The sequence below is a fragment of the Myxocyprinus asiaticus genome, chromosome 44 (assembly GCF_019703515.2).
Source record: "Myxocyprinus asiaticus isolate MX2 ecotype Aquarium Trade chromosome 44, UBuf_Myxa_2, whole genome shotgun sequence".
Taxonomy (NCBI): domain Eukaryota; kingdom Metazoa; phylum Chordata; class Actinopteri; order Cypriniformes; family Catostomidae; genus Myxocyprinus; species Myxocyprinus asiaticus.
Genome location: NC_059387.1, coordinates 22080255 through 22106271, shown reverse-complemented (window position 1 = coordinate 22106271; position 26017 = coordinate 22080255). Strand labels below are relative to the sequence as shown.

The 26017-nt window shown below is 40.3% G+C and overlaps 2 protein-coding genes across 7 annotated transcripts in view; one reads left to right on the top strand and one right to left on the bottom strand.

Annotated features, from left to right (window-relative positions):
• The window catches only part of LOC127434762 (vascular endothelial growth factor receptor 1-like), a 46830-nt gene extending 43897 nt beyond the window's left edge, over positions 1 to 2933 (top strand). For all 3 annotated transcript variants that reach the window (XM_051687713.1, XM_051687714.1, XM_051687715.1), the window contains exon 30: positions 59 to 2933. In XM_051687713.1, coding sequence (XP_051543673.1) covers positions 59 to 260 — 202 coding nt within the window. In that variant the 3' untranslated portion in view covers positions 261 to 2933. The remainder of the gene's footprint in view (positions 1 to 58) is intronic.
• pan3 (poly(A) specific ribonuclease subunit PAN3) lies at positions 2335 to 25683 on the bottom strand. Of its 4 annotated transcripts, none has more exons than XM_051687729.1 (18): positions 25062 to 25683; positions 24050 to 24171; positions 23849 to 23921; positions 23686 to 23756; positions 22860 to 23004; positions 22444 to 22673; positions 22250 to 22354; positions 22081 to 22138; positions 21491 to 21652; positions 20896 to 21012; positions 20365 to 20466; positions 16354 to 16519; positions 15914 to 16001; positions 11993 to 12132; positions 9976 to 10105; positions 8965 to 9029; positions 8699 to 8837; positions 2335 to 4374 (listed from the first exon to the last, which is right to left on the bottom strand). In XM_051687729.1, the coding sequence occupies exons 1-18, from the start codon at positions 25402 to 25404 to the stop codon at positions 4234 to 4236; spliced, it is 2397 nt and encodes a 798-aa protein (XP_051543689.1). In that variant the 5' UTR covers positions 25405 to 25683; the 3' UTR covers positions 2335 to 4233. The 4 variants fall into 4 exon arrangements, with proteins under 4 accessions (XP_051543689.1, XP_051543692.1, XP_051543690.1 ...); XM_051687732.1 differs by having other exon boundaries at positions 25520 to 25656; XM_051687730.1 differs by having other exon boundaries at positions 24050 to 24197; positions 25062 to 25198.
• Between the last annotated feature and the right edge of the window lie 334 nt (positions 25684 to 26017).

Below are 26017 nucleotides of genomic sequence, written 5' to 3'. Positions count from 1 at the left end.
CCTTGTGACATCTTTTGGGCTGTTACTTAAAATTATTTCACTGGCATTTATGTTGCAGGCTCTTCGCCAAAGATCAAAACCAGTATGGGATGCTGCCTTGTATGAATATCACCCCCATTAGAAACGTCCAACAAGTGGTAGTTTCTAATGCATTTCCTCATGTCTGTTACTCAGAGTGGTACTGCTCTCAACCACCAGACTATGAAGCTGCTCTGCTTTACCCGTTTCTAGCAAACCCACATCAGCCAACCTGTCTGTAAACACCATCTAACATCCAATACCATTCTTAACAGCTTATCTGGACCATTTTGCTTTTGGGTGCTGCTTGTGCTAGATAAGACCTGTCAACCCAGTATTTCTGAATGCATTCTTTTATTCTTCACTCTCTCTTGACTTTTATGTGAACCTTTGTCTGCTTTTTAAAAAGCATTTTTTATCGTCACTTCTAATTAATGATCAGCATTTCATCTCAAAATGTTAAATTCCTGTACTTTAATGTCTATATATTCTCTCTGCAACCACAAATAATCTATACCTCTTAAATTTGGTATTTCAGTTTAATAGTCAGAGAACAGCTAACTATTTATTCATGAACTAATGAAATGCATTTATTACAATCACTGCTTGTAGGTACCAAATATTTAACTGCAGAGCATCAGTTTTTGTGCTGCAAAAGCCATATGCTGGAGAAATTCACCATAAACTGTATTTATTTACATTTTTTACACTAAGAAATAACCTTTAAAAAATACTACAGTATCTATGGTGTATTTAAATGCTGATTAAACTTTAAGATCACTGGTTTCGTATAATCTTGGATTTAGGAGCAAAGCAAAATTACAGTAGTTTTTTTTTTACAATGTCAAGAAAAACTTTTTCAGCCAACTAACAAAGGACAATGCACCTATGTAAACTTCTGCTGTTAATGCAGGATGGACTTCAGACATTAGTCATTAATTGTACAGTTCAAACTTTGTATAAACACTGGCCCTTAACACTTACTTAGTTTACTAATTTTAAACCATGATTTGCATGACAATTAATATTGGCATTATATTCATGCTGTTTAGCCAGAGGGGAACTGGCCCCCAAAGTGAGCCTGGTTTCTCCCAAGGTTATTTTGCTCCGTTAACCAACATCTTATGGAGTTTTGTGTTCCTTGCCACAGTCGCCTTCGGCTTGCTCACAGGGATTCTAAATACAATTATTATTTATTTTTATACACAATTTACAATTATATTTTCATAAAACTACACAATGATCACTCTAAGACTTTATAGATATTACAGTTTTATTTTCTGTTAAAGCATGATTTTCTTTAAAGCTGCTTCGAAACAATGCGTGTTGTGAAATGCGCTACACAAATAAAAATGACTTGGCTTTTTTTGTAGGAAACATTTTTATTCTAAGGAGAACACAAATGGAGAGGCCAAAATGCCTAAAAAATATTTTTACATTCTTCCTGCAATGCACATTCTTCTGTGTGTAGAGAAGTATTGCACTATTCTTGCAGAATAAAAAGTTTGAGTGATGAAACGAAGTTGTTTGGCAATGTGTATACAGGAAAATCTTAAAGGAACAGTTCATCCAAAAAAGATAATTATCTCTTATTTGACACCCTCATGCTGTCTCAAACTCTACGACTTTAATAACGATTTTTTTGAAAGATGTATTGTATGAGGTGTTTCTGTCCATAGTCAATGGAGTCAAAAACTTTCAAGCTCCAAAAAGGACATAAAGGTAATCCATACTACTTCAGTGATTTAATCCATGTCTTCTGAAGTGATAGAATAGTTTTGGGTGAGGGGAAAAAAACAAAAATACAGTCTATAATCACCAAAAAGCTTCACTTCTGTCCAGCTCTCCTTTGAACGTTCATGAGTTCATGCGAGAACTTCCGGTAGTATTGGGCATGTGTCAGTTCTCGCGTGAACATGCAAGCACATGCGTGAATGAGTTTCTCATGATCATACGAGTTTGAGATGACATCAGGATTAGGAAATTAGATTTATCATTTTGGGGTGAACTATCCCTTGAACATGCATTTGCACCTGCACATGGTTGCACCTGCACCATGCACAGGTTAACATACATTGGATATTATGTGCAGAGAGATCATCTGACCTAATGTCTCCCACAAAATAGCTGCCCATATGTACGGTTTCTGAATTGCCCTACCATGAACTCTTTAACATTAAAAACACAATGCTGCGGTGATTTGGGGGGGCAGTATTTTTGTGAAAGTGTCCTTTATACTTGTCAGTGAGCTTTGTTTTTGTTGCCGTAGTTTGTCATATGCTGTCATTCTAGGAATTAAAAACACACAGATGAATGTTATATTTTATTACTCTTTATTAAAATACTGTTGTACACACAAATATTGCAAAAAATGTGACTATAAACACAAGGGCATAAAATGTACTGGGATGGTGAAGGACTTAATGTACGAGTGCATTGTATGCGTGTGTGTGTCTATAACAGGAGTGCATTCCATAGGAAACTGGGTTCATGATATGAGATTTGCCAGTGCTGGCTTTGAATGTAACTGATGTGTATTTATGCGTGTCTGTGTTTGTAATGTCACTTCAAGTGGAATAAGGGCTTGGCACAATGTTCACCAAGTTTCTTACTGACTGATCTTTATACTAAAAAGAAGATACAAAAAAGGAGCAATAGTACATTATTCAACTCGCAGCACCTCACTGCAGCTCTGCCTGCTGTATCCTGTACCCTTCTCTGTCCGTTCCACCACAGCTTGACTCAAGGACTGGGCAAGTCACCAATGACAGGTCAGACACATTCAGTCATTGGCTTTTTCCTTTCAGGGATCATCCTAAGCGAACCAGGTTCAGTTAAAGCACATTTCCATCACATAATTTGTGGGTCAAATAATTGTAAAAAAAAACAAAAAAAAAAAAAAACAATGAAAAGAAAGAAAACCAAATACAATCCCAACTAGCCCAACCCCCCTTTCATCCTGATGAGATTGGTCCACAGAGAGCACTCTAGTGAGGTGAGATCGCAAACATCCCATCATGCATCTCTATACAACAGTTTGGAGCAGAAATGGAATGACAGTAACAACACGAGAGAGCTCTACTGAGATTCACTATATCCAAACCAACACTAGTGTGAAGACCCAGAGAGGGGCGGTAGAGACAGAGGTATGGAAAAGAATAGAGGAGTAAGCATGGCAGGGGAAAAGAAAGAGTGCAAAGGAGAAATGGACAGAAAGTTTGGATGCTCCACAACAGAGGCATAAGGAGGACATTCTACAATGCACCAGAACTGGTTTCTCAAGCTAGCATGGTCCAGTTACTTGGTTCCTATCTTGAGAGCCTGACTAAAAAGACAAAATAAATCCACTCTCTCAAATTCCGATTTTGAATTACATTTCAAAAGCATCTGTAAAATGAATAAGGATGTTGCAAAACTCTGAAATTAATGCCATAATTTTACATAGCAAGAGGAGAGAGCACCCCTTTGTCAGCGCCAGCAAATGATGTGAAATTACACCCCCCACCCTAAATGCCCCCCCCACCACCTCCGAGATGGCAGTCATTACGGGGAGGGAAGGGGGCACACTACAACTCATGCCACACATTCATAAGTGGTCACTATAATTGTCACTATAATTGATTTGCCCACCCCTCATTAACAAGCCCAGTGGTTTGTCCCATCTAAGTGAGAATTGAGGCAAAAAGTGATTTGGGCAAGGAACCCCACAAACGACCAGTGGTCTGTTCCATCTAGTAGAACCTCGATAAAAATGGGTGAGGAGATGGTGTAAAAAAACGAAGATCTGTTTTTCTAGTTTAATTCTAGTTCTTCCTTTTCATGTGTGAGGCCTCAGTCCACAATGCACCCTGTGGGACACGCACACACAATCACTTAAAAAGGAACCTAAAAAATGTTGTGCATCCTCCAAATAATTTTTTTAAAAATAAAAGCAGGAAGTCTCTTATTTCTGACATTGTTCCTGAGTCTAAAAAAAAATATCACAGCTTCCAGTTCAGTTCATAATTCTGCAGCTGCAGTGTTGTGAAAACTAAAAAAATATGCTTTAGAAAAAAAGACTTCTCTGGACAGAACAGTGTATCTGACTGAAGGTGAGAAACCAGCTGGCTCCGCCCTGGTTGTGAGATCATCATTCTGCACCTATTGTTCCAGGCTGTAGTGCAATGTGCTCTGTTTCAGGCAGTTTCAGCCCACTACTGTGGGGACGGGTGGTTGCTACAGCGGACTGTTAGCGGCGGCAAGCAGTTCCTGAAAGGTGCTCTCAAAGCAACGCTTCAGGTCTGAGTAGGTCACCACAAGCACGCTCTTCTCATCCCGTGACACCAGGCTGATCTTCTCTGGTACTCCAGCATCCAGCTAAGATGAAAAATAAAGACAGGTGAGACAGGTAAAGGTGAGACTGAAGGTCCTGAAGTACAGTATGGCATAAGACATGGCTATTACAAGAACTCATACTTGGGGTCATTTGAACAAACTCCTACCCCCTTAGTATTACATTTCAGCACATAACTCTTCCCCTTTCATTTGTGCTAAGGACATGAATGACACCTCACTGTGCGGCTTGAGGAAAGTGTGCATTTACCTTTCTAAGTGGTCGGACCTATAATTTTCCCCTGGCGGACAGCAAAACAGGTGGGGGAAAAAAAATATCATCGCACAGACTTACGTTGAAAGAGGGACTCAAACCATATCTAGGGACCAGAATATCATAGAGACTTGGGAGTAGGCATGAGACAGTATAAACTTTTCATGTCACTATAATTGCTGAAGCTTTTATCAAGGTCTATGGTATTATCGCAGTAGTGAATTATATTACAAAACGGGTTGAACGATAAACAAACTTTATTGTTGTTCTCTTAATAAAAAGTTTAATTACATTTAAATACCAAACTGACCTTTAAATTACTAGATAACGAAGAACTTTGAAAAGAACCCTGAATGTTTAAAAAAAACTACCATCAACACTATAGATACATAGCCAAATATAACATTTAGTTGATGTCTTAAAATTTAAATGGACAATACGCCACGGGGCCACCGATCATTACAGATCAGGATAGACCTTGTCTTGTTGAGGCTAGACCATTTTTCAAGCCAGCTATTAGGATACAATAATAGTAAGCATGTTTTTTTTTTTTTTTCCTTCATAGCAAGCCAGTTGCTAATATATAGCAGGGTGCTAGCTACAACTTTAATAACCGCAAGTTCACTCTTACTGTATGGCAACGTACGATTGCCTGGCGTTCCAACTTGAAATTAATATTGAAATCATTGTTGTGTCACATTGCCATTATTAATTACAGGACTTAATATTATCTGGATTCCAACTGTATTTTAGTTGTTACTACGAGATGCAAACGTTACTGTGCAGCTAGCGGAGTTTCAGCGAACTACTCTCTGGTCACTAGAAAGCAAGCTACACATTATCTGCAAACGGCAACAAGTGTTCACTTTCTCATCTTAGTTGTCATAGCTAGTTGTCTCTTAGAGTGTTGTCTCTCAGTTTTCAAAAACAGTTTGGAAAAACGAGCAGAACTGTCACAACTTACCTTTATCTTGCTGAATTGAATGCAATGATTGTCCCGTGGATGAGCGGCTAGGGCTGTGTCGATACAATCAAATATCGATATATTGCAATACAATATCGTGAGAAAAGGTATCGATACTTAGATCTTTGTATCGTGATATATCGTGATATTTACATTGCAGTCAGATATGTTATAATGAGGCATGAAGGAGACAAACTGATCCTGCAGGAATCACGGTTTCTTTCACGGATATGCTGGACCTCTCTCACGCGTTTGGATCTAGGGTCGGGCAAATAAACTCAGCAAAAAAAAAGAAACGGCCCTTTTTCAGGACACTGTATTTTAAAGATAATTTTGTAAAAATCCAAATAACTTTACAGGTCTTTATTGTAAAAGATTTAATCAATGTTTTCCATGCTTGTTCAATGAACCATAAACAATTAATGAACATGCACCTGTAGAATGGTTAAGACACTAACAGCTTACAGACAGTGGGCAATTAAGGTTACAGTTATAAAAACATAGGACACTAAAGAGACCTTACTACTGACTCTGAAAAACACCAAAAGAAAGATGCCCAGGGTCCCTGCTCATCTGCGTGAACATGCCTTAGGCATGCTGCATGGAGGCATGAGGGCTGCAGATGTGGCCAGGGCAATAGATTGCAATGTCCATACTGTGAGACGCCTAAGACAGCGCTACGGGGAGACAGGAAGGACAGCTGATCGTCCTCGCAGTGGCAGACCACGTGTAACAACACCTGCACAGGATCGGTACATCTGAATATCACACCTGCGGGACAGGTACAGGATGGCAACAACAACTGCCCGAGTTACACCAGGAATGCACAATCCCTCCATCAGTGCTCAGACTGTCCGCAACAGGCTGAGACAGGCTGGACTGAGGGCTTGTAGGCCTGTTGTAAGGCAGGTCCTAATCAGACATCACCAGCAACAACGTCGACTATGGGCACAAACCCACCATCGCTGGACCAGACAGGACTGGCAAAAAGTGCTCTTCACTGATGAGTAGCGGTTTTGTCTCACATGGGGTGATGGTCGGACTCGCGTTTATCGTCAAATTAATGAGTGTTACACTGAGGCCTGTACACTGGAGCGGGATCGACTTGGAGGTGGAGGGTCCGTCATGGTCTGGGGCGGTGTGTCACAGCATCATCGGACTGAGCTTGTTGTCATTGCAGGCAATCTCAATGCTGTGTGTTACAGGGAAGACATCCTCCTCCCTCATGTGATACCCTTCCTGCAGGCTCATCCTGACATACTGCTCATTCTGTGCGTGATTTCCTGCAAGACAGGAATGTCAGTGTTTTGCCATGGCCAGCAAAGAGCCCAGATCTCAATTCCATTGAGCACGTCTGGGACCTGGTGGATCGGAGGGTGAGGGCTAGGGCCATTCCCCCCAGAAATGTCCGGGAACTTGCAAGTGCCTTGGTGGAAGAGTGGGGTAACATCTCACAGCAAGAACTGGCAAATCTGGTGCAGTCCATGAGGAGGAGATGCACTGCAGTACTTAATGCAGCTGGTGGCCACACCAGATACTGACTGTTATTTTTGATTTTGACCCCTCCTTTGTTCAGGGACACATTATTCCATTTCTGTTAGTCACATGTCTGTGAAACTTGCTCAGTCTTAGTTGTTGAATCTTTTTATGTTCATACAAATATTTACACGTTAAGTTTGCTGAAAATAAAAGCAGTTGAAAGTGAGAGGATGTTTCTTTTTTTGCTGAGTTTATATTGATTTGTTCTAAATCTTCATTTGTACAATTCCAATGTCAATTCTTATAATGCAGACAACGCTCTCATTCTATCAGCAATCCCCAACAATAAGATGTGCGTAAATACTTCCCATTTGCTACAAAAAATGTCTGATTAGCCACTGGCTGGTAATATTTTGAGATTTCACTCCCAAAATCTTTTAACAGCGTGCTGAGAGTAAAGGTTTGGACTCCAAAGACTAGATCCAAGCAAACCATTTGTTGTTTAATAATATCTATTTTAATATCCTTTCTGTTCTCTACAGTCAGTTATTTATCAATAACAAAAGAAACATTTAATTCTAATCACACATAGCATGGATGCTGCAAAGAAGTCATTCGACCAAACAAACACTACTGTCAAAGTCCCTGCCACAGGTCTTAAAGAGACAGTACCATTTTAGCACTTGTTCTACACATCCAAATACATAATTGTAAATAGTACAAATTAGGCATGAAAACAACAAACATGTAACAATATACTGTGTGTGTATATATATATATAAAATATATGCAATTTCAATACACCATATTTATTGATGAACTACATTTAAAACAAAAAGCTAAAATGATGAAAAACAAATGATAAAATAAAATTTGTAAAATTTATATGTACATATTTAACAAGTTAGAATGTATAATGAATAGAATTTCTTTCATCATGTATGCATGCAAATGGATATTATAACTGAACTATATACTGTAACTAATTTAAAATTAACTGAAATTAAAAGCAAAATCGAACAATGATATCGTGATGTATCGCAATATATCGAATCGTGACGTGTATCACAATACGTATCGCATCGTGAAGTGGCTGGTGATACCCAGTCCCATCCCTGGCAGTTTCGCTGCCACTTTTCTCCCACAGTTTTACTCAAATGGAAACCATCTCTAAACAACTATCCCCTCTGCATTTTTATGGAACCCAAAATACTTCCACTCTACCAACTTAACCCTATTAGAATGTAGATAAAGGGTCGGCAGCGTTCCTCCTTTAGCCACGTTTCTCTTCCACACTGGTTTGTTTACATGAGAGTGTGCATGTGTCATTTGTGCCGCGTACACGCAGTGTTGTGAATCTTGATTCGTTGATGGGAAAAAAAAAAAACTGTGCGATCAGAAAAGACAAAACAATTGGCCAAAAGGTTATCTAGAATTATTTACGGTATTTTGAAGTGCCCACGATAACAATATTATCCATGCTATTTACCGTGATATAACGTATAACCGAATACCGTCACATGCATACTTGGGAGTGTTTTTTTTTTTTTTTACAGCAACCATCAAGCAAGGCCCTAGCAATTAATACACATATAGATATGCGTACATAAATGCACATATACACACAGTTATGTAAAGGTAACCAAGCTCACCTTATTGAGACAGGATACAATGTGGCTGAGGTCGATCCAGGGCGTGCCTGCCTCAGTTACCTGGTGAAACAGGTGATCCCTGAAGAGCTTCAGCAGATAACGATCACCAGTCTCAGACCATGTTGGGTCCTTCTGGAACCTACAAGAAGCAAAACAAAAAAAATGCAGAGGTCAGTGGTTTAAAGTGTCCTATAAATAGGTACAGAATCAATTGAGAGAAGTCATATCCGGGGAGCTCACTATTTTCGTTGTAATATCACACTTACTCTGGTCTCTCATTAATGGTTCCCAGTTTTGCCAGTATGCGAAACAATCGCCCATTTTGAACCTCCTGTAAAGATGCAATGAAACACTTTGCATGTCAAAAAGAAACTCTTCAGGAGCAGCTCTGGGTGCAGCTCAGTGTGACAGTCTCATTCATTTAAACTCCGACCATGTATATTTTGCCAACTTTTAGGAGTACACTAGCATTTAGATGGCCTCTAAGCAAACACCCATAAACTAACACTGACAAAACTCTGATTTTGATTTTATGGAGTCTTTAATATCCAAGCCCACCTGAGAAAATTCACAAAGTTACAAACTGAATGTAACTGAAGTTTGCATAAATATGGCTCCTTTGCACCGATTATGAAATGAGGAACTTAAAAAGAAACCAGGTTATATTTAAACCTCTTTTATATCTGATGTGGCACAGGTATAAGAGAGACATGGCTATGTTTTAAGAGCTCTAGGCTGTCCTCATGATGAAACACAGGAGTTAGATGCAAAAACATGTGTTTGTTCATATAGGAGGGTGGTGCTGAAGTGGCTCACACATCTGATGTGAGGTCAAAAGGAAGAAACAGAAGAGAGAACAGGGGAAACAACCACAAAATATCTACTAAATTCACACCTCCCCCACCGTTCTAGCTGACTTAAGTGCACTAAAATAAGACAAATTATCAACTGATCGTCATTACTGTTGAACTTAAGGATAGTTCACCAAAAGTTTAATTCTGTCATAATTTACTCCCCCTAATGTTGCTCCAAACCTGTATGAATTTCTTCCATGGAACACAAAAGACGTTAAGCAGAATGTTAGCCTCAGTCATCATTCACTTTCATTGCATCTATTTTCCATGCAATGAAAGTGAATCACTAAAGCTAACATTCTCTGACATTTCCTTTTGTGATGCACAGAAGTCATACGAGTTGGAACAACATGAAAATTTTGTCATTTATTATCCCTTTAACCGCATAGCAGGGTCCTCAAGGTTGTGTATGCGCTGAAGTACCTTGGCCAAGTCCTCCTCAATTACATCATTCCTCATTTGCGAGGCATCAAGTTGAGTGTAAAACCGTGCTCCAATCATGGGCATGATGTCATTGACGCTGCGCAGACGGCTCTGTTCTGAGAGCAGGTACCTGAAAGAGGATCGGCAACAAACAAAAACAATGCGCAAATGTGTGTATAAGTGTGGAAGTGGGGCTACAAACATGAGCATAACAGAGACCACTACAGGAAATTTGGTATTTTTCTAATTTAAAAATGTTTCATTACAAATGATATTATCACTATAATTTCAGTGAAAAGTTGCATTGAAATTTGAGATGAGTTTTAGAATTCCTTTAATGACATGCTTTATAATGCAAAAATGCTTTTGCTTTAATGACAGCATGTAGTCATGCTGGCATGGACTCCACAAGCTTGTGCAGAACCTGATAATCCACGCTATCCCAGCATGACTGAAGAATGTTTCAAAGAGCTTTAACGAAAGCAAGGAAATCTGACCGTTTGTAAAAAGTACTGTAGTTCACATGGTCAATGTCACAAATTTGCTTATTAAATTACTGACCTAGAAATAATGCAGATCAAATTAATTTTTGCATCAGAACATTAAGTCCTCAGTGTGCTTTTGATCAAACCAAAAGATAGTCCCACCCAGAGGTTGCCCTAGAAAAAAATCTTTACCCATCACTCTGACGGACTGAGTTGTAAAATTTCCATCATGGTCTATTTTTATCTGTTTTAATTGTATACGTCCTACATTCAGGGGTGTAGCATATATTATAATGGCATTTACTGTACATGACAATGGATAGGCTTAAATGATATATTTTTTGATTCCCCAAGCACAAGTCTAGTGAAAGCAAGGAGTTCTTGGGTGAAAGTTCTACCTGTCAATCAATCGCTGCACTAAAACAAGATTTTAAAACTTTACTGGTTGCATGCAGCTTTTAAAAGGAAATAAACGTCCGATCAGAATATATGAAAATGAGCACACACACGTGAACAATTTTACAGAACTTTTTCAGTGTGCCTGATATCACAATAAAGTGTAACAGATGAGAAGCACACACATCTCTGAAGCTCTAACACAGGTACTCCTTTAAAATAACGGACAATTCTGCTCTAAAAGTAATGTTTGTGCTTAGATTAAATGCAAGTAATTGGCAGAAATGATGCACCGCTTTTTTCTTTTTTGCACTTCCATTTTATTATTGTTCTTTTCTGTGCTTTATGATAATAAACTAACAAACTAATCATGCATTAACACACTAACAATGACTGATGCATGCAGTCATTAATTCAGAGACCCTCTCTTTGAAATCCGAACGCAACCGGTCAAAAGAGACACATATTACCAGGTGTTAATGGTGATGGTGCCTGTTAAAACAAATCTTAATACTACCAGGCAATAAACAAGGGACACACACACACACACACACACACACACACAGTTGGAGTGTGTGTGAGAGACAGTACAGTCAAAACTGCTGCACTTGGTTAAAAAAAGTTTTTGTTTTGTTTTTTTCAGTCAAAATGACGGACAGCATTTGAAATTAGCAGTCAATGTTTTTTTTTTGTTTTTTTAATCGGTAAATGGAGAATTTTTGATAACACAACCCCTGGTCCAACCCCAAACTCACGGCATTGGTTAAGTCAATGTTCTTGTGTCGGACTGGACGGGTTGCTCAAACAGAGTGGATTTTATATAGCCAGTGTTTACAGTTTGAGAAAATTAACATACAAATGATTTACTTATAGTTGTCTCTATACATTAAGCAGAACTACGAAAAAGTGTTTTAGCACAGAAAAAACACACTTAAGCTTTAAATAACTTTTTGAATCCTACAATTTCAGTGCAAACTCAGAGCTTTGAACCCCTCCCCCACTGTATGACTGTATGCACACATTAACCAGCCTTGAGGCAAATGCAGAACCACAATCTGCCATTTGTGGTTGACAACTTTGAGGTCATTTAAGCTGTAAAAATGTGTATGCAAGTGAAAGAGAGATAAATTGCCCACAGTATGAGGTTCTTGAGGTCAGATGAGTAGTTGATGGACACCAGCTCCATGGCTTTCTGCAGATTCTCTCTCTGAATGCCAGCTAGAGAGTTACACGCCAGAGCCAACACCACCTTCCCCAAGGAGATAAGATCTGCTTGCTGATGGAGAGCAGACACAAAGACAAACATCTTCTGAAACCAATGCATTTAGACCCAAAGTGTAACAACCAACACAAATCATGACTCTCAACATAATTCCTAAAATGACTGCAAATGACTTAAAAGTAAAATAAACACTATCCAATATAACGTGTCACATAAAACTGACAAGTGCACAGTTGCCATGTAGTAGTATGTCTCACAATACATAACATACAGTCTTATGATGCATCACAACGCATTATTAAATGTGAGCAAGTGGGCAGGAACAGTATAAAGATATTATTTTCCAAGATATAAAAGAAGCAGTGATAAAATGTAGTACTAGACTAGTTTTTGTAGTGCATCACCTTGATCACAATCTCAGAGGATTAAATCACAATATAGTGATTACTCAATCACAAAACTCAGAACTGTACAGCCCTATTCCACAACATACAGTTGAAGACAGAAGTTTACATACACCTTGGCCAAATACATTTAAACTCAGTTTTTCACAATTCCTGACATGTAATCATAGAAAATATTCCCTGTCTTATGTCAGTTAGGATCACTACTTTATTTTAAGAATGTGAAATGTCAGAATAATAGTAGAGAGAATTATTTATTTCGGCTTATATTTCTTTCATCACATTCCCACTGGGTAAGAAGTTTACATACAATTTGATGGTATTTGGTAGCATTGCCTTTGTTTAACTTGGATCAAACGTTTTGGGTAGCCTTCCACAAGCATCTCACAATAAGTTGCTGGTATTTTGGCCCATTCCTCCAGACAGAACTGGTGTAACCGAGTCAGGTTTGTAGGCCTCCTTGCTCGCACACCCTTTTTTAGTTCTGCCCACAAATTTTCTATCAGACTGAGGTCAGGGCTTTGTGATGGCCACTCCATTACCTGGACTTTGTTGTCCTCAAGCAATTTAGCCACAACTTTGGAGGTATGCTTGGGGTCATTGTCCATTTGGAAGACCCATTTGTGACCGAGCTTTAACTTCATGGCTGATGTCTTGATGTTGCTTCAAAATATCCACATAATTTTCCTTCCTTATGATGCCATCTATTTTGTGAAGTGCACCAGTTCCTCCTGCAGCAAAGCACCCCCACAACATGATGCTGCCAGCCCCATGCTTCATGGTTTGGATGGTGTTCTTCGGCTTGCAAGCCTCATCCTTTTTCCACCAAACATAACGTTGGTCATTATGGCCAAAAAGTTCAATTTTTGTTTCATCAGACTAGAGGACATTTCTCCAAAAAGTAAGATCTTTGTCTCCATATGCACTTACAAACTGTAGTCTGTTTTTTTTTTTATGGCGGTTTTGGAGCATTGGCTACTTCCTTGCTGAGCAGCCTTTCAGGTTATGTTGATATAGGACTCGTTTTACTGTGGAAATAGATACTTGTCTACCTGTTTCCTCCAGCATCTTCACAAGGTCCTTTGCTGTTGTTCTGGGATTGATTTGCACTTTTCACACCAAACTACATTCATCTCTATGAGACAGAATGCGTCTCCTTCCTGAGCTGTATGATGGCTGCATGGTCTCAAGGTGTTTATACTTGCGTACTATTGTTTGTACAAATGAACGTGGTACCTTCAGGTGTTTGGAAATTGCTACCAAGGATGAACCAGACTTGTGGAGGTCCACAATTATTTTCTGAGGTCTTGGCTGATTTCTTTTGATTTTCCCATGATGGCAAGCAATGAGGCACTGAGTTTTAAGGTACAGTGCATCTGGAAAGTATTCACAGCGCTTCACTTTTTCCACATTTTGTTATGTTACAGCCTTATTCCAAAATGGATTATATTCATTATTTTCCTCAAAATTCTACAAACAATAACCCATAATGACAACATGAAAGAAGTTTGTTTGAAATCTTTGCAAATTTATTAAAAATAAAAACGAAAAAAATCACATAAGTACATAAGTATTCACAGCCTTTGTCATGACACTCAAAATTGAGCTCAGGTGCATCCTGTTTCCACTGATCATCCTTGAGATGTTTCTACAACTTGATTGGAGTCCACCTGTGGTAAATTCAGTTGATTGGACATGATTTGGAAAGGCACACACCTGTCTATATAAGGTCCCACAGTTAACAGTGCATGTCAGAGCACAAACCAAGCCATGAAGTCCAAGGAATTGTCTGTAGACCTCCGAGACAGGATTGTATCGAGGCACAGATCTGGGGAAGGGTACAGAAAACTTTCTGCAGCATTGAAGGTCCCAATGAGCACAATGGCCTCCATCATCCGTAAATGGAAGAAGTTTGGAACCACCAGGACTCTTCCTAGAGCTGGCCGCCTGGCCAAACTGAGCGATCGGGGGAGAAGGGCCTTAGTCAGGGAGGTGACCAAGAACCCAATGGTCACTCTGACAGAGCTCCAGCATTTCTCTGTGGAGAGAGGAGAACCTTCCAGAAGAACAACCATCTCTGCAGCACTCCACCAATCAGGCCTGTATGGTAGAGTGGCCAGACGGAAGCCACTCCTCAGTAAAAGGCACATGACAGCCCGCCTGGAGTTTGCCAAAAGGCACCTGAAGGACTCTCAGACCATGAGAAACAAAGATTGAACTCTTTGGCCTGAATGGCAAGCGTCATGTCTGGAGGAAACCAGGCACCACTCATCACCTGGCCAATACCATCCCTACAGTGAAGCATGGTGGTGGCAACATCATGCTGTGGGGATGCTTTTCAGCGGCAGGAACTGGGAGACTAGTCAGGATCGAGGGAAAGATAAATGCAGCAATGTACAGAGACATCCTTGATGAAAACCTGCTCCAGAGCGCTCTGGACCTCAGACTGGGGTGAAGGTTCATCTTCCAACAGGACAACGACCCTAAGCACACAGCCAAGATAACAAAGGAGTGGCTCCAGGACAACTGATCCTTGAGTGGCCCAGCCAGAGCCCAGACTTGAACCCGACTGAACATCTCTGGAGAGATCTGAAAATGGCTGTGCACCGACGTTCCCCATCCAACCTGATGGAGCTTGAGAGGTCCTGCAAAGAAGAATGGGAGAAACTGCCCAAAAATAGGTGTGCCAAGCTTGTAGCATCATACTCAAAAAGACTTGAGGCTGTAATTGGTGCCAAAGGTGCTTCCACAAAGTATTGAGCAAAGGCTGTGAATACTTATGTACATGTGATTTTTTTCATTTTTTATTTTTAATAAACTTGCAAAGATTTCAAACAAACTTCTTTCACATTGTCATTATAGGGTATTGTTTGTAGAATTTTGAGGAAAATAATGAATTTAATCCATTTTGGAATAAGGCTGTAACATAACAAAATGTGGAAAAAGTGAAGCGCTGTGAATACTTTCCGGATGCACTGTAAGCCTTAATATATCCACAGGTGCACCTCCTATCAGAACATAATTGGCTAAATGTCTAAAGGCTTGACATCATTTTCTGGAATTTTCCAAGCTGTTTAAAAGGCACAGTTAACTTAGTTTATATAAACTTAGTTTATGTGACCCACTGGAATTGTGATAGTCAATTAAAAGTGAAATAATCTGTCTGTAAACAACTGTTGGAAAAATGACTTGTGTCGTGCACAAAGTAAATGTCCTAAACGAATTGCCAAAACTATAGTTTGCAGTATTAAATCTGTGGAGTGGTTAAAAATTGGTTTTAATTACTTGAACCTAAGTGTATGTAAACTTCTGACTTCAACTGTATAATATGATTACATGCAGATATGCTGAAAGTGTAAACATGCAAGACATAATACTTTATGTGATAGCAGTAACGGACTGTGTTTGGGTGTAAAGGAGACGTTCAGTACCTGGTACTGGGGCATAAGCGCCAGGTGGTTGGTCTGACTATTGTCAAATGTTAAGACATCAAACATTCCAACACAGTTGACTCGTAACCTATGAAAAAACAACAGACATTTAGCAGTGTCTTTGTTTGCATGTGCAGTTTTTTGTCCAAATGCTGCTGAGAAGAACAGATAAACAGGAAGTGTGTGTAATAAAGGAAGATAAAAACAAACTAAAAACATTCACCATTTCTGGCTAGCGAACATAATCACTGGCCTTGTTCTGAATGGCTTCACAGAACACGGTCCCATCTCTGTTTGACATGTTTGTTGAACTATGGCCATCAAGATGATTCTAGTCTCTGCTTAACCATTTGTTAATTATTTATCAGATATTCCATTGTTTTCCACTCACGCAGTAACATGAATGTAGCTTTGTGTTAGATGTGTAGTGTGTTGTGTACCGTGTTTTTCCAGTGATGAGGATCTTGCTGGGGTCCATGACCCTGCAGGCCAGGCCAGCTGTGTGAATGGTGCGCAGTGCTGAGCTCAGCTGGACGATGTAGGCCCAGATCAGAGACTCTGGTAACAGACCCACGTGTTGCCGTGGAGGAGGGAGCTCATGCTGCCCTGATGGAACAACACTGAGGCTGATTTCTCAAATCAAAAAATTAACACGATGTAAAAAATGTCTACTGTCAATTACTTAAAATACATTTGGATTGTTAACAATTAACACAGACATTAACTTTCTTTCACAACAAGATTTTACGTTAAAATCTAAAAGAATATATATATTAGGGCTGGGCAATAGGACGATGTAATCGGATATCGACAATATCTGTAAAATATCCCAATGCCAATGGCGACACTCATTGACACACTATGATCGACAATATCTGAAAATTACAAACCATGGAGTTGGGAAGTCACCAAACATATAAAATATCAGCACAGGGTCTGAAATTAGCAGCCGCCAAATGCAGGAAGCTTATATCATACACAAGGCGGGTAACTTCGCTCATCTATCTGGCACTGTAGTGGGCTAACTGTAAGATGTTTCAGAATGACACATGACAAGAAATTCTGTAAGACACAAAGATACGCACTTGAAGAAACACACTTTATTATATTTTGAAGAACAGACGACATAAAAGCTGTCGACACACGTGTCTGAAGTGCTGTTTGTTTAGAGGCATGCAGCGGGAGCGTGTTTCGTGAAACAAACGCATGTAAAGAATTCTCACTCTTTGTTTCAGTCATCTGAAAACTGTTTGCAAGAATAATGTCGTCTATGAGAATGCTGCAACTGACCGCAGACCATCTCAGGAGGTGCTCAGTTTATTTAGCTTTATGTCCATGGAGCGGTTCGTGCTTAATATGCATTGTGAACTCAACTCTGCAGGTTCACTTTATAGCCTATACATGGATATATACATGTAGGCCTACATACTGTAAATGTATGAGGGAATACAACCTAAACAAGTTCATCTTGAACCTAAAATTGATTTATACATTTATTATTAACATCATCATCATCATGGTTACATTTATAATTTTCTTTAGATCTTAATTTGTATTAGTAATTTTCCACCCGTTGTTGACGGATACTTGTGAGACGGCGAACGGTAGGGTGGTTATATATGATTTTTTTTTTACCACTTCGCTATTTTAATTGCTTTGTGTAATTTGAATTTAGAAATATCTTTGGTTTAAGTTTTTCATATTTCAATAAATAAATGTAAGTTTTAAAGCAAGAATATTCACAGATCCCTCGGCCAGGGGGTTGACGATTTAATCAGATATTACAATATTTTTAATAAAAATATCGTGGGGGGCCTGGGTAGCTCAGCAAGTAAAGATGCTGACTACCACACTTGAAGTTGCAAGTTAGAATCCAGGGCATGCTGAATGACTCCAGTGAGGCTTCCTAAGCAACCAATTGGCCTGGTTGCTAGGGTGGGTTAACCTCCTTGTGGTCGCATAATGTGGTTCTTGCTCTCGGTGGGGCACATGGTGAGTTGTGCATGGATGCCACGGAGAACAGCGTGAAGCCTCCACACGTGCTAGGTCTCCGCGGTAACGCGCTCAACAAGCCATGTGATAAGATGCACGGATTGATGGTCTCAGACACGGAGGCAACTGAGATTCGTCCTCCGCCACCCGGATTGAGACTAGTCACTACGCCACCATGAGGATTTAGAGAGCATTGGGAATTGGGCATTCCAAATTGGGGAGAAAAAAATAAATAAATATTGTAAACATATTATTTGCATATCGTCCAGCCCTAATGTATAATGGAAAATGTACATTTCTGGATGCTGTATGGGATGTGGTCATCATTTCCACCAAGTTTTTCCACCATTTTTTAATCACTGCTTTAATCTCCTGCAGTGTGCATGAATTTACAAATATCCCATTTCCATAAAGAGGCATAATTAATAAGTCAATTAATTAATAAATATATATATATATATATATATATCAATCGATGTACCGTGCATTCAGAAAGTATTCAGATTCCTTCATTTTTTTCACATTTTGTTATGTTGCATACTTATGTTAAAATGCTTTAAATTATTGATTTTTCTAACATCAATCTACACTCCATACCCCATAATGACAAAGAAAAAAACAGATTTTTGATAACTTTGCATATGTATTAAAAAGAAAAAACTGAAATATCACATTGGCATAAGTATTCAGACCCTCTTCTATGACACTTGAAATTTAGCTCAGGTGCATCCCATTTCTCTGGATCATCTTTGAGATGTTTCTACACTTTGATTGGAGTCCACCTGTGGCAAATTCAATTGATTGGACATGATTTGGAAAGGCACACACCTGTCTATATCAGCTCAAAGCCATGAGGTCAAAGGAACTGCCTGCAGAGCTCAGAGACAGGATTGTGTCCAGGCACAGATCTGGGGAAGGCTACAAACATTTTTTGGCTGCATTGAAGGTTCCCAAGAGCACAGTGGCCTCCATAATTCTAAAATGGAAGAGGTTTGGAACAACCAGGACTCTTAGTGCTGGCCGCCCGTCCAAACTGAGCAATTGGGGGAGAAGGGCCTTGGAAAGAGAGGTGATCAAGAACTCGATCATCACTCTGTTTGAGCTCCAGAGATCATGTGTGGAGGTGGGAGAAACTTGCAGAAGGACAACCATCACTGCAGCCCTCCACCGATCTGGGCTTTATGGCAGAGTAGCCAGGCGGAAGCATCTCCTAAGTGCACGACACATGAAAGCCTGCTTGGAATTAGCAAAAGAACACCTAAAGGACTCTCAGACTGTGAGAAAAAAAGATTCTCTGGTCTGACGAAATGAAGATTGAACTGTTTGGCCTCAATTCCAAGCGTCATGTCTGGAGGAAACCAGGCACCGCTCACCAACAGTGAAGCATGGTGGTGGTAGCATCATGCTATGGGGGTGTTTTTCAGCGGCAGGGACAGGGGGACTGGTCAGGGTTGAAGGAAAGCTGAACGCAGCTAAATTTATATTTTTTAATTAATAATTTTCATTAATATTCTTAATGAAAACCTGGTCCAGAGCGCTCAGGACAGACTGGGCCGACAGTTCACCTTTCAACAGGACAATGACAATAAGCACACAGCCAAGACAACGCAAGAGTGGCTTAGGGACAATTCTGTGAACATCCTTGAGTGGCCCAGCCAGAGCCCAGACTTGAACCCAATCGAACATCTCTGGAGAGACCTGAAAATGGCTGTCCACCGACGGTCCCCATCCAACCTGACAGAGCTTGAGAGGATCTGCAGAGAAGAAAGGCAGAATATCCCCAAATCTAATCTTCAACTAAGTACTGGTTTAAGGGTCTGAATACTTATGTCAATGTGATATCAGTTTTTTCTTTTTAATACATTTGCAAAGTTATCAAAAATCTGGTTTTTGCTTTGTCATTATGGGGTACGGAGTGTAGATAGATGTGAAACAAAAATAATTTAAAGCATTTTAGCATAAGGCTGCAACATAACAATATGTGAAAAAAATTAAGGGGTCTGAATTCTTTCTGAATGCACAGTAATTTACATTAATATAATGAGACTCTATAAATAAGAAAAATGCTGTCAAAATAGTTTTGGTTGGAGTATAGCATGTTAAATTGCTTATGTCACTGCCCTAAAACACTTTTACATGTTTTATTTTCAAATGTCCTGACAACAAACTCTTACTTAAGAGAATAATTTATGGTTTGGGGCTGCACTGTGGTTAACACAGTTGTATGTGCTGCAGCTATTTATAGCCAAACGCCTCCCCTGGGTTTTGCTTCCTCTGAAAGTACTGAGCTTGCATGTACTGAACCCACCTGAAGCAGGATCGGTTCCAACCACTCCTTCCGCTTTCCTCGCTTCACAGTCACCAAGACGCAATTGCCACCACACACTTAGCAACTAACGCCTATATCTTTACACACATGCACTCATGCAAACGACTGGAGCCAAGAGAGAACAACTCACCCCACTTTCTTTTCGTGAAGTAAGAATCTGCTGACGGATCGTTGAAGTGCCTGCTGAACATTGTCTCGGCCCCCGCATGGAAGTCATAGGAGAATACCAATGCTGGAAAGACATGATCATTCTCAGGGTTCCAACACATTTTGACCATTAAGTTTCCATGATTTTTTCCGGACTTTCCCCAGTCATTCTTGATTACTGGAAAATTATTTTTTTAAAATCATCTAACCGACGTCACACTCACAAACAGCAATTTCTAACGCTGAAATATTTTAGTGAGAAGCATAACTTGAAAAACTTTTAGATATTTAGAGAAGAGAGTCACTATTAGAGATCTGCATGACTTTTTTTGGATTTTGTTTATTCCGATACCATTCCAGGCCTGGAATTTACGATTTATGAAATTTTTCATGACACTGGGAACACTGATACATGCAGACAGTAACGACAACCAAATGCATCATAGCAAAGTAGAACAAAATTATGCTGGACAAAAATTTGTGCATGTCCACACAAAAATACACCAATACTTACAGTGGTCTCCAAAAGCTTTGGTGGTGAAAACCTCCCGAAGGGTCACAGTATTGGAGTGCTGAATCTTCTTCCACATGTCTACCAGCATCATACACTTGGTGTTCACCAACCTGAAGCCTGCTCATGTAAACACACACACATTTTTCCACAGTTATAAATATGGTTAGTAAACTGAACTGGATTTCACAAGACAAAAGGTGTCCCTTGTGCTGCCAAGATAAAGATCTTAATTTGTATTTCTTATTTTAGCTCTTTTTTAGCGTCATTTTTAAAACATTTTGTGATAAATATAAGAAATAAAAAAACTAAAAATGCACAAAGACCCAATTTACTTCTGATGGGCATATTTCTAAATTGACACTAATGAAGGACAAAACCCAAATATGTCTTGTCACCTTTCATTTTTGGCCTCTAATTTAAATATTTTATAAGGAATTTTGTTTCCCCTTAGAATAATGGTGCATGTTCTACTCAATTTCTATGGGAGGAAAAAATCTATGGAATGTGAATAAAATGACATTTCGAAAAAAGTGCAAGTGTGCAAAATTTCTTTGTCCACAGGAATTACGGCAGATGCAATTACTTCACGCCTCACCATGTATCCTCCTGAGGCAGTAAGGCAGGTCATCTTTGCTGTTGACTGCCTTGTAACAGGAAGTAATGTAACTGAAGTTGCTGGTTTTCTGAAGGCGGTTGGGTGGGGGGAGGGGTTCCAGGGGAAAGAGGCTGTGGTAACTGTCTACCTCAGACGGCACTCCTGGAGGAGATATAAAACACCTGACCTCAAGCATACAACATACCTTTTCTCACACACTTGTGCCAAAATTAAAACACAAATAGTCTCCACAAACAGCAATACATTCACATATAAAAAAATAAACTTTTTTTTTTTTTTAAAACACAATGCAAAGAAATTTTACAAAGAATGTGAATTTTACAAAGAATGTGGTTGCATTACATCCATGGATGTCAATACAAATAATTTTTTAGCCCATGCACACTTCAAAACTATTAAAAAAGACTGAGACAAAGGATGTGGTTTTCTTTTCAGACACCAGGTAAATCCAGATGCACTGACCACAAAGAAGACATTATAACTGAACAGTTAGAAGCCACATTGTCCAATAAAAACAACAAGAACAATGTTGACATACCACACTGACACAAGACAAACCACATCCTTACCAGGGTTCTCAGACTGATCTATCTGTGCCATTGTTATCAAATGCCTGTTAATCAGCTCCTACAAAAAGAGACATAAATGAGTGTCACACATAAAAATAGGTTTTTTGTTAGAAAAATCAAAACACTGTCTCACAATACAGGCAGATGAGGGGTGGAAATGGTAGATCACCTGTCGGAGTTCATCAGCCATAAAGAAAGATGGCGCATTGGCTTTCGGCTGCATGTACGCCACATGAGGTGCCGTTTGGGGATACATGTGATACGTTGGGAACACCTGAAAATGTGATGATCGGCACATCAATCATTTTAATCAGGTAAAGGTAATAACAACTCATTGTAAACCCTGATTAATATGGACCATACCATTCCGGCCAAGGGAGCAGGGGTGTTATCAGTATAGAAGTAGGTAGTCCCGCCCACAGTCTCCTTCTGAATTATGTGGGCTCCACCCCCCTTGTCAGACACAGTGGTGGGCACCATGTAATTGGCTGGGTTAGGGTTGGGCGTGTGGCTGCGTCGTCGCGGGGCTGGGGAAGTGTGAGGAGTGATTTTGGGGGAATGGAGAGGAGATGACCCAGCCGAGAGGGACATACCTATCCCAAAAAAAGGCATATTATAGCCCAATCAAAAATCACATCGTTGAGCTTTACCAAGAAGGCCGCAGAGTGATCGGACTTGCCTTAAAAGGGACTTTAAGAGTGAGTTCAAGAAAAACAGAGAAAAAGATAAAATGGCAAATCCCTTGGTGATATTTTTTTCTGTTGCCGTGAATCACTGACCAGGTGCAAGAGCAGCCACAGTGGAGTTGCCCAGACCATGATGAGGGAACATGGGGGAGGCGAAGGTTGGCACAGTCGTCTGAGACATGGAGGCCATTCGTGGAGCCCCTTTAGGGACAAATTCACTGGCTGCGGGGTTAGGAGCCTGCAAATGAACCACAAGACAGCCACACTCATAAATGGAACAATAAAGCTTTTACTCTTCACCTTCAAAAAGTCTAAGCAAACTAAGCAGCATGAAATTACGATTGTTTTTCCTCAAGTCTCTTTGAAAGCTGTCAGAAATATAGGCAATCCTTCTCAGTCAACAAAAAACCCAGCCATTTCTTTTTTATCCCCTTTTCTTCCCAATTTGGAATGCCCAATTCCCACTGCTTAGTAGGTCCTCGTGGTGGCACGGCTACTCACCTCAATCCGGGTGGCGGAGGACAAGTCTCAGTTGCCTCCGCTTCTGAGACCGTCAATCCACGCATCTTATCACGTGGCTCTCTGTGCATGACACCACGGAGACTCCCACCATGTGGAGGCTCATGCTACTCTCTGCGATCCATGCACAACTTACCATGCGCCCCATTGAGAATGAGAACCACTAATCGTGACCACAAGGATGTTACCACATGTGACTCTACCCTCCGGGCCAATTTTGGTTGCATAGGAGACCTGGCTGGAGTCACTCAACACACCCTAGATTCGAATTCGCGACTCCAGGGGTGGTAATCACCATCAATACTCACTAAGCTACCCAGGCCCCACAAACCCAGCAAATTTCTTACCACAATAGGGTGTGAGTGACAAAAAAGGGTCTATTAGTGTATAAGTCACTCACCTTTCTCCTTTGTGATATGCTCAAAGCACCAAAATCACTGAAGAGAGATGACGTTGGGGAATTGACTGGATCTAAACAGGAGGTCACAGAACAGAAGGTCTTTACATCCTACTAGTATGGTTTTATAGCTACTACAAAAACTTTCAAACAATTCTTAACTCACCATGAGTGCCGTGGCTATAGCTCTTGGCTCCATCGTTTAGCAGACTTGGAGAGCTGCTGCTGCTCGTCATCCTCTGAAAACATGAGCAAACATTATCATGGACAAATTAACTGTCACTGTCTGTGCTCATTTGGTCTGATCCAGTTGCTCCCATTCTTTTCTAGTGTATCAGCATACATGGACACTTATGCTGTTAGTTACCTGCATCATTGAATACTTGGACTCTGCTGGACCTCCAAACCCATTTACCCCAATAAAGGTGCAGCTGAAGTACGAGTTGGTCAGACTGGTATCAGTCAGAGCACCTCCATCCATTCCAGGGACTGTAATAAAGCAAGCAAACATACAACTACTTTGTGTTTACAAAATATTAAGTCCTATGCAAGTCCTTTTTTAACTAAACATATCATAATTAAAATAATGCACTGCTCTGATAAAAGGCTGTTGTAGTATGTTTTAAAAGATTAATATGCTCTCCTGAAAGCAAGTGACAAGCTTTCCATAGAATTTCCCCTGAAAACTCCAATAAGGTCTTGGGAGCTGAACGCAGCAGAGAGCCAGATTGATAACTCAACAGCCAATCAGAAAGCAGCGTGTGGAAGACGTCAACATTTTGTCAGTCGACGCGCTAAACGCACTTTCACGATTTAAATGCGACAATCTTTGAAAGTGTTCCTTTGAAGCGATGCACTGACATTGTGATTAAATGCATATTTTTAGCCTATATTTGTGGGCGTATGTTTATAAATGTATTTAGAACGATTCTGAGTAACAATGTACCTTGTAACATTTCTAGATGCATTGTTGCACACACTAGATCCATTTTCGCAACCTATGTTCCAAATGCACTCAGACTCATAATGTACAGCAAATAAAGCGTCATCAAAACACTGGCTAACGAGATGTTTGCTATTATATTAGTTTACAATGAGGTTTCCGTTTCCACACTGAACAATAACAGGTCATTTCTAGCGCTCAAAAACTTAACGCGTTAAGAAAACAAATAGTGTATTAACTGGACGTTTTCCCTTACATTGTTCTAGTATTTTCGTTCTTTGTTACTATGGAGTGACATGTTGCTTCCCCGTGTTGTTTTGGTGGCGAGAGATAGGCCGCGCTAAATCCACGGCCTCGATTTACACAAAAGCCGCCGTGCGACTCGACAACAACAGCAACCGGAGAGAGGATGCGTTAGGCCTCAGAGCAAACTCACTGGACAACAGCTGACCCTCCAAAGCCGTTCCTGCGGGACCGAGAGAATCACTCTTTTTGGGAACGTTCGCCGGAGAGCTGCTGGCCGCGCTGCCTCCGAGCGCGTAACCCGCCGCCGTCATTGCTCCTCCGGTCAGAGATAAAGAGACGGGGCTTCCACCAGCACCAACTCCACCGCCGAGTAGAGAAAGGCTCGCCATGGACGGGTCCTCGTGCAGAAACTGGCATTCATCTCCGTAAAAACAAGTCTTGTCTTTCGCATAGTAGCGGCAGAATTTCACCTTCACACCGGGTATACCGACACCCCCGAGCGGAGCAGCTGAAGCGGGGAGTCCACTGTTCATGGCACCTCTGCTTCTGCTGCTCCCGCCGGAAGACGCTCGCACATAGAGATTCTCGAGTCGAGAACTCAGCAGCGGTGTGTTTTTCAAAGCACTTGAGAAACAGTGAGCACCTTACTGTACGTTTAGCAATAAAATCGGTATCTTCATCAAGTCAGCAAGATCCACGCGTTTGTTGCCACGCATTGATACTTGTTATCGGGGTCCATAGCTGGCCTACTATCCCGTCAGTATGGATCATGCTGTTGTTGTCTTCTGTTCAGCTAAGCGCTAATAGCTCTACTGTGCATGCTGGGTACGACCCGAGCTCTGCTGCAGTTCCCATGTGGAGTCGATAGGGAATTCATTTAAAGCGTAATCGCTACAATGGTTGAAACTATATAGAGACATTTATGCACAAATAAAGCATGATATTAGCCTACGCCATTGGTCTGTGCACGGTGACTTCTCGTTTGCTTGGAAGTTATATGGGTGCTTCCTTATCTTCAAGCAATTGTATGTGCTAGGGTTTTTATTATTATTATTATTATTATTATTGAGAGATTTCATCTTATTTTTTGTAAAACAATGGTTAGGCCTACATTAAAACTGACTTATATTATAATAATAATAAATA

Bases quoted from the DNA above. Each gene is read 5' to 3' on its own strand.
- pan3 (XM_051687729.1), bottom strand. From the start codon at position 25,404: ATGAACAGTGGACTCCCCGCTTCAGCTGCTCCGCTCGGGGGTGTCGGT. The intron at 22,674-22,859 runs GTCAGTGATTCA...TTTTTGGGATAG, and splicing joins TGTGGCTGCTCTTGCACCTG to GTATGTCCCTCTCGGCTGGG. The intron at 9,030-9,975 runs GTACTTCAGCGC...GCATCTTTACAG, and splicing joins TTGAGGAGGACTTGGCCAAG to GAGGTTCAAAATGGGCGATT.